Genomic DNA, 16,282 nt, shown 5'->3' on the forward strand with positions numbered 1-16,282 from the left:
TGTGAAGTACTATATTAAAAAATGTGGGGCCGCAGAAATTTGAGATTTCCGAATAGGTGATCATTCCTTCTTCTCAACATGACGTATATCTCAGGTTTTTCTAACTTCCAAATTATTGCAACTTCGAATTTCTACAATAAACAAAATGACTACAGGAAAAAATGTAAGTTTTTCAGATCTTGTTTTATCCGATTTTGAAAGATCGGTTCAATCTGGTTGAATAAAATCAAAACTTGTATGAACCAAATCAAAATTTAAGTCCTGGATGCTAGTATGTATAGCCAATTAGCCACATATATCATATCATTATCACAGTTTAGATAAGTGATTAATTAAGTTGAGAATGAAACAATAAGTGATTAATTTTGATGGGGCATGATAAAAGATTCCATATGTAACTAACATAGTCACATAGATATGTCTAATTAAAAAAAAAGTAAAATATAGTGGTTAGTGAGTCACAGCCTATTACCTAGTCTTTCATGAACCAATGAGAGACATAGGCTCACTCTACTTTATATCTTGCTCAATTATTTTTTCACTATATTATTATTATATTGCAAATCATTATAAATATGGAATGACTAATTAATGTCTAAATCTATCGTTAAATTAGGCTTTAATTTGGATTTTTAGAAAATATTATTGTGCAATGTACTTCGGAGAAAAAAACAAGAGCCCTAATTAGAATATATTTAATCATTTAATGACAAATCCAAAATGACAGTGATTTTGACTCGTAAGACAAAAATTGGGTTTCCTTCTTCTGTGTCGTCGAACTTTTAATGAAGATTTTTTTTTTTGTTAGAAACTTTTAATGAAGATGAATGTTAGGTAATTTTGTGTCACTTATAGGGAATAACTATTAACCAAATATATATATCTTAATCGATTGGAATTCGTAATAATAATATAGTAGTTTATACTATGTTATAAACTTATAATCCATAATCAAATTCTATAATATGAATAAGTGAGTTGTAAACGACGAACAAAAACTTAAACAATAATAAGTATATATTGTATAAAGAATTAATGATATTATGTACATTTTACATTGAAAAAATAAAAGCGTTTATATTGAAAAATATAAATTTAAATTAAATGAAGACAAAAAAGAGTGAACCCTACAAGGCTGCAACGGATTGTGAATAAACAATAACACTCTCTTTTTTTCTTTGGCCAAACAACAACATCACTCGCCATCAACAAAAATCGATTGGAAGATTGCAAATATGAATCTAGAGAACAAATAAAATTGCGATAAGAGGGATATCAACAGCTCAACACCTAAAAATAGGACAACTTTTCTTGTTTTATGATATCGAAAAGTACGATATACATTATATATATATATACCGCAAATACGATAAATTAATAAATAATATATATCACACTGTTATAATTAATCCGCGGACTTGGAAAAACTGGATGGACTAGCTAGGGTGTCGCATCCGGGTTATTTATAATATTTATATAGATACACTACACGTGACCCATTCTAATCTGATATGTTGACAAATCAACCTCTATGTTTCAACCTGATTTCATACACAAGACCGCTATTCACATCTTTATTTGTAAAGTGTAAACTATGACATGTGCAAGAAGTATATATTTTTTTCTTCACATTATTAAGTAGTTGTAATCTGACGTAAAATGCTTTTTGTCTGTATTATAATCAATAAAAATGTTAGCATACAGCACACGATTCCCTACATGAGTACATGAGTACATGAGTACCATATTTCCACTCCACGATATATGAAAGTCTACATAGACATCGCAAATTTTCCTTTTAAGGTAACTGTGAGACTATGAATCGAAGTCTACACTAATCTTCGAGATTAATGATAAAACTATATTTTTTTCTTACTATTTAGTTAAAGCGCGTCTAGAACGATAATAATAATCACATTGAAAAAGTTTAAATTATAATCCTTAAACACATAGTGAATAGTGAATATTTCACAGCTGCATTATCATGAACTGATTAATAATTATTCGTTAATGGGAGAGAAAAATGGGAGATAATCCAAGAGTGAGACAGAGAGAGAGAGGAAGAAAGAGAGCAAAGTTTCAAACGGCCCCATAACATGTCCTCTAACGTCAACATCATTCTCCATTACTACTATTACTTTCACCCTCTCATCAAACTCACTCAACCTTTCATCTTCTTATTACCTAATTCATGATCAGATCCATATATAAACCACAAAATGTTCCCTTAATAAACTTCACCAACACCTCTCTCTCTCTACACTCAACAAGATATATCATGTCATCTCCTAGAGATAGAGGGAAAAGCTTGATGGAATCATCAGGATCAGAGCCACCGGTGACACCAAGCCGTTACGAATCACAGAAGAGGCGCGACTGGAACACTTTCGGACAGTACCTGAAGAACCAGAGACCATCCGTGCCGATGTCTCACTGCAGCTGCAACCACGTGCTTGATTTTCTCAGGTACTTAGACCAGTTCGGTAAGACAAAGGTGCACGTTCCTGGATGTATGTTCTACGGCCAGCCTGAGCCACCAGCTCCTTGCACGTGCCCTCTCAGACAAGCTTGGGGGAGTCTTGATGCTTTGATCGGACGGCTGAGAGCGGCTTACGAGGAGAACGGTGGATCTCCGGAGACAAACCCTTTCGCTAGTGGAGCGATAAGGGTTTATCTGAGGGAGGTTAGGGAGTGTCAGGCCAAGGCTAGAGGGATTCCTTACAAGAAGAAGAAGAAGAAGAAGCCAACAACAGAGATGGGTGGTGGAGGAGACGACTCTTCCTCTTCCTCCTCTTCCTTCAGCTTCTGTTAAGATTCTCCTTCTTGGTGAAAGACTTTGTGGTAATATACTTCTCCATTAACTATACTTTTCTTTGATTATATATGTGCCTTTGCATTCATTTACATTTATACATCATATTTTGTTACTTGATCTATTTACTAGAAACTTATGAAAGTGTGGTGTCGCTACCTAGCAACATACCCCAAATATATGTATATGTTTATATTGTAGAATGGTCTATGTACCAAAACCCTAATTGGAGAAATATATAGTTCTAGGTTTTTGATTTTTGAGAAATCCTTGATCAGATATATACTATTTATTGATGTTGGGTTCTGATATTAAGGGACCGAATTTTGATTAGAACTTAATGGAAGTCGATATTTGTTAGACAAATTCTTTTAAATCATTTTAGCTCTTTGAATGAAAGTAGATTTGGTTTTAGAGTGGCAAACTCAGAAAAACAAATTATAGTTCCTAGCATATCACATACTTGAAAAAACTAGATTTATTGAAATCCTTAGTTTTAGATGAATCACATGTTTAACTCTATGAATGTGGAAAGTAAAGATATTTAAGTTATCCTAGCAAGCTACTCATTCAATTTTTGGAAAAGCATATGATGTTCCAATGATGGATTATATTCTTTCTTCATCAACAGATATATGGGTGTGAGTACAAAGATATATATATATATATATATACACATTTTTACCACTGTTGTTTATATAAACAGTGGTTCAAAAAAGCAATGATTGGCTCATAGAATGCTTCTCTTTAAAGATTTGTGTAGATTTTGTTCCCCATTGATGATCAATGGAGAAATTGATTGAACCTTTTCCCCCTCATTTTATAACCCAAATAAATCGATTAATAATTGAGATTCCATGGGTGTTCTTAAAGGTTAATAAGGTTATCTCAGAATAAAAACTACTACACATATTACATATTAAGACTTTTGTCTTGTTTTAAATTATTGCAATGTGGGTCTTAGGAAAACTGATCTCAATATGAACAGTTCAACCAAATCTTTAACATTTTCAACTCAACCAAATCCTAGTTACCATTCAACCAATTGTCACAGATTTCAGAGCTTGGATTGTGACATATTAACGAGAGCGTTTAAAAAGGCTGTTTTACTGCATGAACATTGGGAGTAGTTATGCATTGGCATTTTCTGAGATTATATTATATAATATATGATTTTGTGGGACAGTAATTTTCTCTGTGAATCCAATAAATCATTTTATTTTCTTTGATCTCAGATATAATTTAAATCGTAGGCAATATAAATATATATACTTTACTCGAATCCTCTTTATGAGTCTTCTTCCTTTAGGATCTTTGTCACCAGTCACCACTAACTTTGGAAAAGCTTGAAAGTTTGTTTTGTCCCCCGCAAAGCTTTATAGATCTTGTTCGATGATACAATATAACATAAGTTATATGTCACACGAAACATAAGTTAAAGTATCTATCTTGAATGATTGGCATAGAAGTATGAGTTTATACTCAGGTTAATTTTTATTTATATCGCACAAAGATGCATGATCTCGCATGGTTATGATCTAAACTTGCATTTCTCGATATTAATCTCTTTGCATCTGAGAATCTAGCTAGCAAATCGCATACTACATTTGTTTATAACATATGAGATTTGCAGGATCAATAAAATCTCAGAGAGGGATCAAATGTAAAAGAGAGCTCAAATCTATCTACTGATGATCAAGAAGTCAAAGTAAAGTGTTATCTTCAACATACATTTCGGCCCATTCTAGCCGATCTTCATCCACTCCTTCATTTCTGTAGCTATCGATCGATTATATATCTTCATCTTTATTCTCTTATTAAGCTCTTTTTGAATAAGTAAGTGTATAGATTTTATATACTTAAGACAAGTTTGTAAGACAAGTTTGTTTTGTACTTCTATGTCTTCTATAAGTACAACATATTGTTTTTAAATGATAACAATGGACAATGGTGGAATAGCTGTGTCTGACCATTGATTTTTTTTTTTTTTTTGGCATATTATGAAATTGATGGATTGGCGAAATAACGTTAAACAAAACTAGTAGATTAGTTTAAATTTGTTAGTGGATCAACTAACAACAATCTGTGAGAACATAGTGTTGTTTTTTTTTTTGCAACTTTTAACAATGAGTTGACTGTTGATCATTATAAGGTCATACAAAACAATAACGGAAAATGAATGTTGGTAACGATAGTCGATGAGTTACAAAACTAATTGGTTTGAAAAGGCTATTATTCCCAAAAAGACGAACAAATGGTAAACTATTAAACAAACCAAAAAAAAAAAAATGGGAAGGCAATTCAAATCAGATATTTGGCTTCTGAGTACGTAAATGCTTTATCATCTTCTAATTGTCAAGTATAACGTGTACCTCCAGTTGGTGTAATGATTTATTATTTAAGGGTCAAAGTGATCATGAGTTCTAGCCTCAAAGAGACAATTCGTAAGTGTACTAACGGTTTTGATCTTCCGTCCGAGAAGAGACTGTAACATTCAAAACAAGAGAACACATACTCGATTCTAATATGTATTATTTACTCAAATACACTTTTTCCGAAATTTTTGTAAACGAAAATCACGTTTAAACCAGTTAAATATAATTCAATAGCATTATTCATGGAAATAAAAATCTAGCTTAAATTTGATGCAACGTACATCATTATTACGAATGTTAATATATTTTACCGATAGTTCAACACTTCAACTCAAATTCATTTATTTTAAGAGTTATATCTACCACTCTACCTGATCGAGCCGTCTCAGTTGAATGACTAAATCAGTCAAATGAGTTCAACAATAAAATTTTGAGAAATTAGACATTATATATGGGAATAATATATATTCTTAAAAGTGTCAAAGAAAAATATTAATATCAATATTATGTCATGTACCAAAATGACATACTATGTATTATGTCTAGCGTGTTTTTGAAAATATAAAAAGATGCTCTAGATTTAGAATTTTTTTCTAAACATATTTGAATGAAAATGTGTTTGATGTCTAGTTAAACGAGGGATTTTAAAGTTGCATAACATTCAACTATATACGATAATAATTTGTTCATCTATGAATCTAAATTTAAATTTGAAAATCTTGGATGTTAAATAAAAAGAGCAATGCTAACCCACACAATTTATATGTACCCGAAGTCCCTAACCCTACCCCCATTTTTAAATGATTTGAGTTCAACTTTTTCTGTGTATCATAGCATATATGCAAAGGAATTTAAGTTGGATTCTTGTAACTGGGGTTGCGTCTCCCTTCACAACAAATGTGCGCCATTTTCGATTTTCATTTATGTTTTTTTTTGTCTACAGTTTTTATTTACGTTTACCATGATATAAAACGCAAACAAAAACAAAATAATCAGCTTTTAGTCAAAGCAACAAGATTTAATAATGTTATGGCTATATATAATCTTCATAGGCCATATAAGATAGTTAAAAGAATTGCTCAAATGTTTTCTACAATAGCATAATCCAATATGATGTAAAAAAAAAAAATAGCATAATCCAATATTATAGGGCTATAAAACTCTCTCATAACCCAATATGATAGGCCCATAAAACTCTCATCATCATTTTATTGTACATATCCCAAGTTATCGCGAAGTTCCCAGCTCATCTCAAGTTCTCGCGAAGTTCCCAGCTCATATCAAGTTCTCAACTCAATTGTCATGAGTCATGATTTAATATTTCTTTCCTTTTCTTTTGGGTTAAAGTCATGACCTAACATTTTTTTTTTCATGACCTAACATTTCATTATAATTAATGCACAAAAGATAATTGAATCTTTGTATTTAAAGTTACTTTTAAGTTTTAACCAAAGAAACCAAATATTTGTTTTGCTACACGCCCAAAAAAATCTCGATTAATGTTCGTTATGAAAACTACGATTTATCATAACTACCACATATTATTAGTTCTACGAGTCGTTATTGCCTCCAGAAATCGTGTTTCATATACCAAGGTTTGATTGAACTTTGTTTGCAAGGGATTTTGAACCCGATTGGAAAAAAATAATTTCTTTCGATTGTGAACTACTCCCTCCGTTTCACAAAAAGTGTCATTTTGACATTTTTCACACATATTAAGAAAATTATTAAAAGTACAACTTTGTCCCTTATTAATACATTAAATAATTTGTTTTTATCTAATAAATACATTAAATTAATAAGGTTAAAACTGGAATATTATTTAAAATTTTGTATTGAAAATATAAAACGATACTCTTTGTAAAACAAAAATAAAACCTTAAAACGATACTCTTTGTGAAACGGAGGGAGTACTTGATTAACCAAAATGAAATTCAAAATTGAAAGAAACTTTCAAAACTAAACCAAGAAATGTCTACCTCAATAATCACCACACACATCTATCCTTACACACACAAAAAACCGTTGAAATCATTAAATGATGGAGTTTCAATATGTTGCCTTAAACTCGAAACTACAAGTGACACGTGGAATTTCTGGAAACTGCTTTGTTACAAGACGTCCACGTCATCAATAGATTTGATGAGAGAATTGCAAGGAAAAAAAGCAAAACGACATGCAAGGCAACGTCGTGAGACTGAGACAGCATGTGTGTACTTTGAAGGAAATGACTAGTTACGGAACCAAAAACAAAGCTCCACTTCACGTCACCACTTATCCACTTCCACGTCACTCTCGTTTTCCACCACTTCTTTTTTCTTTTCCATTCTCACTATTTTTTATTAAATTATTACTTCTATTCATCATTAAATTCAAAACCCGGGCCCAGGCCCACCAAAGTTTCCACTTATTGGTCTATTTTTTCAGGCACAAGATAAATGTATTAAATACGAAAATTTTCTTTTTTTCTTTCTATCGTTTGCATTTAACTTTTAAGACGAAATTAGTAACATATCCGTTCGATAAAAAGGAAATACTGGCGAATGGATAATGCGTATATTTCAACAGAGGAAAATATCAGAACTAGTAAATTTTATCGGCCAATGAACATATGAGAAGTTGAATGAGATTGAAGAATATGATATTTTTGCTATTTAATGTGCTCAAATTTTAAAATAATCAAACAAAGATTGAATCTACAATACAAAATTATTCAAATCTCGAAATATTTGTATGATGAGACTTCTATTTGTTAGCTTATATTCAATTTCTATTTTTGCTGATTTAATATTTAATTAACAGCAGTGTCGATATATCAAATGATCCCAATGTGAAATGATCTACAAGAGATTCAACCACGTTTAAATTATAGTAATACTTTTTTTTTCGAATTGTGTCAAAAAGAATTTGTCTAACAAATAGTAAAAACATCATATAAAATTTTGCAATATATGATTGGGATATACATTTCGCACACGTGTCTTCGTATGTAGTTGTCTATGTCTACAAAGTCAAAAATGTCTGATGGTTATTCTACCATCCATTGTTCCAAGTTCTCCATGATTTCATGCGTGCTAATTAAAAGGTAAGTATGCGATACAGATAATGACTGATTATTTTGTTAAAAAAGATTATATAGGACTCATTATCACAATGATAATCCTACGAATTTATTTTACCAGGCATGGATTCATGATAAAGTGAATTCCCTTTTGTGTGAAGAGAAATGTGAAATTATTTTTTATTTATTTAAAGGGCTAAGAAAAGTGAATATTTATAACTCATAGTTTAGGTTTCTCCGACTTGCATATTGAGCAAGTCTCAACAAATATTTCGTCACAAATCGTAATCACACTTATGTATCACAGATCTAGGGCCATACACCGTCTTTTAGTACGAACAACTAATGCACTCAACATCCTGATTAATCTTGTTTGGGATTGTTTTTCGAATATTTATATTTTATAGAAAATGGGATCCTTAAACTTTTTGAAAATATTTTAATTCACAAAATACATAATATAGTCGCGTTTATATGTCGACGCATGTGTAATCACATGTATATGTATTTGTGTATGTGTTTTTGTGACCGGCAAGATGAGTAGGCAAGAGATAATGCGTGCCCCACAAATCTTAATTTTCTCACTTTGCAAAGAAAAAAAGAGAGAAAGAAAGAAAGAAAGAAAAAAAAAATAGTTGCAAGCCACTTACTCACTATTGCTTTCGTGATTATGCTCACTGAGTTATCCATTAAACTTTTTTTTTTTATAAATGACGTTAACAATATTTTCAAAAATTTAATTTGAAATAAAAACTTGTATCTGCGTTAATTAGCAATATCAATAACATTTTTTTTGTAACAGTGACCGAGAAATGAGTTCCTACCAAAAAAGCGAAAACACAAAAGTCTATTCATATGATACATTTTCAACCGAATCAATTCACCATTTTTGGATCTATATACTTTTTTCTTAAAACGGGAAATGAGCTCAACTTACGTTTAATGCTTGTATCTACTTAATATATATATATATATATAGGTGTTGCTGATTTTATTTCACCTTTCTTTCCTATAGCCTTTCGATATTATCGTTTTTAAGAAATATTAGGATATTGTTTCGACTATATTTTCATTTAAATTATAATAACTTTTGAAATGTCATGGGTAGAGTTTTAATTTCCCATTTTCTTGTTTCAACAACACATATCTACCAGGAAGCAAAATCTGGTGTTTGATATTTACTATTATTAATTCTTTTTTGATAAAGGAGTTTGATGTTATTCTCGAGAAAAATAAATAAATGGTAGGTGCATGCACCTATAAGGGATAAATTGAGGCAGATTGTTTCTTTTTTTTTGGTGAAAAAGGCAGATTGTTCTTTGAGAAAATATGCAATTCATCAAGTGGGAACATATATAAGGGAGAGAGAGAGAGGGAGGTTGATTTTGACTACCTATATGTATATTTGTGATGCTTTGGAAATATTGTCAAGTTACGGCGCCAATTCCATAATATATATATATATATATGATATTCACAACTATGAGATGTTGCACCATTCTCAGTTTCTCACGATATACAACTCTGTCTGCAACTGAATTTAAAATCCGAAAACAATAAGATGTAAATAAGACTTCTATACAATGATCATCTTATTAATAAACGGTACATGAAGCTAGCAACATATTTTTGAGAATATGTCTTCAAAGGTCACAGCGATGATAGATTGCTCTACCGTAACCATCAAACAATAACAAAAATATTTCACTGGTGTTTATGAATGCGAACACTATTGACATCAGAATTTCATTTTAATTTGTGCTACATTCATAGTATACGTACGGCGTACCCTTCATAGTTTATATAGGTCTATATATATTAGTCAAGAGTTTCTTTGAAAAGTTGTAAACATTTTTGTGAAATGATACATGGATAACCCCCGGTAACCACCATAAAAATCAGTACCGGCTCTTGGCATGTGTATAACTCACAATATATCTGAATACAATGCATAGATATGATAGCAGTAATACATATGTCTATATATATAACACATATATACATATGTATATATTTTATTATATATATGTTTTTGGATTACTAAACTAAATTGTTTATGGATATATCGTTTCCTTCAATTTGGTAATATGTTTAGGTTTAGTATATTACAATAAAATGTCAATACTTCTACTCCATCACATTATCAAATAGTCTTAACTTTATAAATACCGATCTATTGTTCAGAATGAAAGCATCAACATATCTTCATATAGACAACTTAACTTGCATTTAAAAATGTTAGATCATTAAAAATCAATTTTAGTATGTTAGATCTCCATTGAGATAACAACTGGACCTAATTACCCTAAAGTATTTTAACATTTCTCAGTAAATTTTATAAATTTAAATGTAAAATGATTTATATTAGAGTCAGAGAAACTGTTAGATGACGACCATTGGATGGTGGCAGGTCGGTTAAATCAACGATATATATATATATATATTTTTTGTTGAGAGATGTATGATAGAGTTCCGAAGAATTTAAGAAGTCCATATAACATAATGTTATTGACATTATTATTGGATCATGGTCAACTTAGAACAAATATAGGGTTATATGGTTCTGGTAAAACATTTTAAACGAGCTTAAATAACTCTGACACAATGCATATATACATGAGAGTGAATGCATGCACAGTAAAAGTGAATACATGTACCCGTAGTTAGCATACTCGAAAATCTTTGTTCTTTGAGTTAGATGTAAGATAATACTATTTTTTTATATATTTTATTCAGAAGTAAATAATGACTACCGAGTAGTCAGGACATTACATGCAACTATAGTTATGAATTCTCAAAATAATAGTGCGCATGATACATTACAATACTCCCAGACTTTTAAATGGTAAAGTATGACATACTCACAACCTTATCATCAAAGATAATACTATCAGTTATCTATTATTTGGCCATTATACCCAGAAGACCGAGCAGAATAAGTTTCAATTATGTTATCTAAACACCCAATATTCTAATAATCAATCCAAAAATACATGATTTTATAGATTTCAATATATGAAACATTAAGCACCATGTATACTTTGGGAAATGTTTTAATAGTCATATCGTTGTGATTTGGGTATTCAATACCGGAATACTGAACGAGTCCTATTATTTGCAACAATACCTTATGATCAACAAAACAAACAAGAATTAGAGCAATAATCGAAAGTTGTAATATCGTTTTGAATAAAATGGAAGATTAATAATAATAAAAAAAATCGAATTATCTATGTTTAGATCCTTTTGCCCATAACGCAGCGCAAAGAGACATTTATCTAAAATCAAATAAAAAACAGAACGAAAAAAAAGAAAAAGAGAGAGAGAGAGAGCAGAGGAATGTCAGCATCACGTGGCTCTCTCTCCTCCCAAGACAAATCTCTTCTTCTTCTTCTTCTTCTTCGTCTTCCCTAAATCTTCTCGATTACTCTCCTCTCCCAAGATTTCTTCTACCTTCCCCATGGCTGCTTACTCCACCACCACCCTCTCCGATCTACCTGACGTCATCTTATCCAACATTTGCGCTCTCGTCTCCGATTCCAGAGCTCGCAACTCTCTCTCCCTCGTCTCCCGCAAATTCCTCGCCCTCGAGCGATCCACTCGCTCTCACCTCACTCTCCGTGGCAACGCTCGTGATCTCCACCTCCTCCCTGGCTGTTTCCCATCCGTTCTCATCTCGATCTCTCTTTCCTCTCCCCTTGGGGTCACTCCCTTCTCGCCTCTTGCCCATTGATCACCAGAACCTTCTCGCTCTCCCGTCTCCAGCTCTGCTTCCCTTCCGTCGACACTCTCTCTCTCTACTCTCGCTCCCGACTTCTCTCGAGCTTTGCTCCCTCAATGGCCCCAGAATCCGCCACATCAAGCTCGTCCGATGGCACCAACGCGCCTCTCACATCCCCTTAGGCGGCGACTTCGTCCCTATCTCGAGCACTGTGGTTCCCTCGAGTCTCTCGATCTCTCCGCCTTCTACCACTGGACCGAGGACCTTTCCTCCCGTTCTCCTCCGTTACTCTGACGTCGCGGCGAGGCTCAATCGCTTGGATCTCTTGACGGCTTCCTTCACCGAGGGTTACAAATCGAGCGAGATCGTCGATATCACCAGATCCTGCCCTAATCTGAGGTATTTCCGTGTAGCTTGCACCTTTGATCCTAGATACGTTGAATTCGTCGGAGACGAGACTCTCTCCGCCGTAGCCACCAATTGCCCTAAATTAACGCTCCTCCACATGGTCGACACGGCGTCGCTTGCGAGCCCTAGGGCGATTCCAGGTAACGAAACCGGAGATTCTGCGGTCACGGCGGGGAATCTCATCGAGGTTTTCTCTGCTCTTCCGCATCTAGAGGAGCTTGTGCTTGATGTTGGGAAGAACTTGAATCACAGTGGTGTGGCTTTAGAGTCCTTGAAACTGAAGTGCAAGAAGCTAAGAACACTGAAGCTAGGACAGTTCCAAGGAGTTTGCTCCGCCACAGATTGGCGGCTTGACGGCGTGGCTTTGTGCGGTGAATTGCAGTCGTTGTCGATTAAAAACTCGGGCGATTTGACTGATATGGGTCTGGTGGCTATAGGGAGAGGATGTTGTAAGCTGACTGAGTTTGAGATTCAAGGGTGTGAGAATGTAACAGTGAAGGGACTAAGAACAATGGTTACTCTCCTGAGGAAGACTCTGACTGATGTTAGAATATCCTGCTGCAAGAATCTTGATACAAGAGCTTCCTTGAAGGCGATTGAGCCCATCTGTGATCGGATCAAGAAACTGCATATAGATTGCGTGTGGTCTGGTTCAGAGGAGGGGGGAGGAGAAAGGGTGGAAACAAGCGAGACTAACCACGAGGAAGATGATGATGATGATGATGATGATGATTACGAGAGGAGCCAGAAGAGGTGCAAGTATTCATCTGAGGAAGAACACTGCTCACTGTTTCCAAACAGTGATGGGAATGGGTTCTGTTCTGAAGACAGAGTGTGGGAGAAACTTGAGTATCTGTCTTTATGGATCAGTGTTGGAGAATTTCTGACACCATTACCTATGACAGGACTAGATGACTGTCCGAATTTGGAAGAGATTAGGATCAAGATAGAAGGAGATTGCAGGGGTAAGCGTAAGCCAGCTGAGCCGGAGCTCGGGTTAAGCTGTCTTGCTCTGTATCCAAAGCTCTCAAAGATGCAATTAGATTGCGGGGACACGATCGGCTACGCACTGACCGCACCGCCGATGCAGATGGATCTGAGCTTGTGGGAGAGGTTTTTCTTGACTGGAATTGGGAACTTGAGCTTGAGCGAGCTGGATTATTGGCCAGCACAGGACAGAGATGTTAACCAGAGGAGTCTTTCGCTTCCTGGTGCAGGTCTGTTACAAGAGTGCTTGACTCTGAGGAAGCTTTTTATCCATGGAACGGCTCATGAGCATTTCATGAATTTTTTGTTGAGGATACCGAACTTAAGGGACGTGCAGCTAAGAGAAGACTATTATCCAGCGCCTGAGAACGATATGAGCACAGAGATGAGAGTTGGTTCTTGTAGTCGATTCGAAGACCAGTTGAACAGCCGCAACATCATTGACTGAAATTTAGCAGGGAGTTTTCTCCATAGTAATATATATATATATATATATATCTTTTATAGTTTACTTAAATGCTATATATGTTTGTAAAAGGAAAGAGCAAAGATATAATGTATATTTGCAACAATATGGTCAATGGTTTCAGAAGAGAGAAAACCCCAAATTGCACGAATAATAATATATAGCAGTTTATTTTTTTTGGTTCTATTCTCTCGAGACTCCACATTTTTTTTTGTTTTCAGTTGCGTAGCCCCGGTTCCGACATATCGTCTAAAAACAAATATCCAGGTCCCAGCCATGAAATATTCATATTGGAAGTAGAAACTCCGATAGATTGAAATTGTTAACTTGTTTTTTAAAACAGAAAAACAAAAAAAGAAAACAAAGTTTGTTCAACATACCAGTGCTCTGAAATAAAATGTAAAACAGAAACTGATAAAAAGACAAGCATCAGAGTTGTTCAACAGGTCTTGTCTAATTAGGATCTCATCCTTTTAACTTCAGAGCTGATTGAGTTGCGTAAGTCGCACTCCTTGGACCAGAGCTGAGATTGTCGGATCCGGAGCAGGGTCTTCTTGTGTTGCAACATCACGAGGAAGTTGAATGAATTCCATGGAATCCGGAATAAACTTAAAGTCGAGGAGCTTGTTTGAGCATCTCTCAAACTCAGACTCAATTCCAAGACGAGATTTGTACAAGTAATCTGCAGTAGCACTCGAATCACAAATAGCAACTGCATGATAGCCCCTGGAAACAGGAAGAAGAGAGCAATGGATCATCAGTTTCAGTAAGTAATAATAATACTAGAGAGAGACCAAAAATTTAAACGAAAAAGCAGAGGTTTTTACTCGACGACATCATCTCCTGGATAGACAGCCACAGACAAAATGCGTCCACCTTCCGACAGAAACGGATTCAAAAACAACAACAAGTCTTTCGCCTACACAAGTTGTAACAAACCATAAAAGGATATCAGAAATGCCATAAAGAACCATCATTGAATGAGAGTAAACTTACCGAGACACGACTCCAATCCATGATAGTGATAGACAGTTTGTGAGTTTCTTCCGGTCCATTAATAGACTCTTGATCCATACTCTCAATCTCGCGCTGTGTGAAAAGTTATTTTATTATCTCTCTCAGACCAAAACTAGTATGATACATACAATGGCATCTGATATCAACTCACCGGAATAATTGTTGGAATTGGAATTGTAATCGGTCTTGGATTTTCACGGCAACGATTAAAAAACTTTTGAAAATTTTCATCACGCCTATCCTGAAAATCGAATGGAGGTGTCTAAGATTTATTATTAATTTCACAAACAAAAACTAGAATGAATGATAACTAACCGGTATATGTGGTATAGGTCCCCATTTTCTCTGGATCCGAGGGTCGAGTTCGAGTTCGACATCATCGAAGTCGAAGTCGCAATCATTTGACTGATTCTCACTTGGTCGTGGATTTTCACGGCAACGATTAAAAAACTTTTGAAAATTTTCATCACGCCTGTCCTGAAAATCGAATCGAGGGTCTCTAAGATTTATTATTAATTTCACAAACAAAATCTAGAATGAATGATAACTCACCGGAATATGTGGTATAGGTCCCCATTTTCTCCGGATCCGAGGGTCAGGTTCGGTCTCGCAATCATTTGACTGATTCTCACTTGGTCGATTTCCAGAAAATCGATTCGATTCTGACGTTGCCATGATCCGCTTTTTAGGGTTTTGATAAGATAAGAATCGGGAGGGAATAGTTATTATATATCCTTACATTTTATATATATTATATATCCTTACATTTTTCAGAAATGTCTAAAAGGCTATTATAATTACAGAGATTGCCATTATACGTATCTTTATAAATCCTATTACTAAAAAAATTCCTTCTTTCCGTGTGGGTTCGATCAATTGCTTAAATGCCACCAATCTATATCTATATACTTAATGATTACTCTCCTGAGGAAGACTCTGACTGATGTTAGAATATCCTGCTGCAAGAATCTTGATACAAGAGCTTCCTTGAAGGCGATTGAGCCCGATCGGATCAAGAAACTGCATACAGATTGCGTGTGGTCTGGTTCAGGGGAGGGAAGAGGAGAAAGGGTGGAAACAAGCGAGACTAACCACGAGGATGATGATGATGATGATGATGATTACGAGAGGAGCCAGAAGAGGTGCAAGTATTCATCTGAGGAAGAACACTGCTCATTGTTTCCAAGCAGTGATGGGAATGGGTTCTGTTCTGAAGATACAGTGTGGGAGAAACTTGAGTATCTATCTTTATGGAAATGAACTGCTATATATGTTTGTAAAAAGGAAAGAGCAAAGATATAATGTACATTTGCAATAGTATGATCAATGGTTTCAGAAGAGAGAAAACCCCAAATTTTATACCAACTCATTAATGATATAGATGATAGTTTTTATTTAACACAGACGCATAATTATACCTAATACCTCAAAAAGA

General features: G+C 34.3%; 3 protein-coding genes across 4 annotated transcripts; 2 read left to right on the plus strand and 1 right to left on the minus strand.

Annotated features, from left to right (window-relative positions):
• Window positions 1-2,226: 2,226 nt before the first annotated feature.
• On the plus strand, window positions 2,227-4,744 carry LOC18026459 (protein LIGHT-DEPENDENT SHORT HYPOCOTYLS 10). Its single transcript, XM_006411465.2, has 2 exons — window positions 2,227-2,841; window positions 4,446-4,744. Exon 1 carries the CDS (start codon window positions 2,279-2,281, stop codon window positions 2,810-2,812), a length of 534 nt encoding a protein of 177 aa, XP_006411528.1. The 5' UTR covers window positions 2,227-2,278; the 3' UTR covers window positions 2,813-2,841; window positions 4,446-4,744.
• A 6,796-nt stretch (window positions 4,745-11,540) lies between these two features.
• LOC18026460 (F-box protein MAX2) lies at window positions 11,541-13,953 on the plus strand. Its single transcript, XM_024161040.1, is given in 5 exon segments — window positions 11,541-11,913; window positions 11,916-12,053; window positions 12,056-12,169; window positions 12,172-12,236; window positions 12,238-13,953. Coding segments are annotated over 5 exon segments (2,097 nt in total). The 5' UTR covers window positions 11,541-11,708; the 3' UTR covers window positions 13,813-13,953.
• Window positions 13,939-15,568, minus strand: LOC18026461 (ESF1 homolog). Of its 2 annotated transcripts, XM_006411467.2 has the most exons (6): window positions 15,400-15,568; window positions 15,163-15,324; window positions 14,999-15,088; window positions 14,827-14,919; window positions 14,658-14,749; window positions 13,939-14,556 (listed from the first exon to the last, which is right to left on the minus strand). In XM_006411467.2, exons 1-6 carry the CDS (start codon window positions 15,520-15,522, stop codon window positions 14,310-14,312), a joined length of 807 nt encoding a protein of 268 aa, XP_006411530.1. In that variant the 5' UTR covers window positions 15,523-15,568; the 3' UTR covers window positions 13,939-14,309. The 2 variants fall into 2 exon arrangements, with proteins under 2 accessions (XP_006411530.1, XP_024016809.1); XM_024161041.1 differs by lacking the exon at window positions 15,163-15,324 and having other exon boundaries at window positions 15,400-15,556.
• Window positions 15,569-16,282: the final 714 nt, after the last annotated feature.

The sequence above is a fragment of the Eutrema salsugineum genome, unplaced genomic scaffold, assembly GCF_000478725.1.
Source record: "Eutrema salsugineum unplaced genomic scaffold, Eutsalg1_0 scaffold_10, whole genome shotgun sequence".
Taxonomy (NCBI): domain Eukaryota; kingdom Viridiplantae; phylum Streptophyta; class Magnoliopsida; order Brassicales; family Brassicaceae; genus Eutrema; species Eutrema salsugineum.

Bases quoted from the DNA above. Each gene is read 5' to 3' on its own strand.
- LOC18026459 (XM_006411465.2), top strand. From the start codon at position 2,279: ATGTCATCTCCTAGAGATAGAGGGAAAAGCTTGATGGAATCATCAGGA.
- LOC18026461 (XM_006411467.2), bottom strand. From the start codon at position 15,522: ATGGCAACGTCAGAATCGAATCGATTTTCTGGAAATCGACCAAGTGAG. The intron at 15,089-15,162 runs GTTAGTTATCAT...TTCGATTTTCAG, and splicing joins GACCTATACCACATATACCG to GATAGGCGTGATGAAAATTT. The intron at 14,557-14,657 runs GTAAAAACCTCT...TCCTGTTTCCAG, and splicing joins CCAGGAGATGATGTCGTCGA to GGGCTATCATGCAGTTGCTA.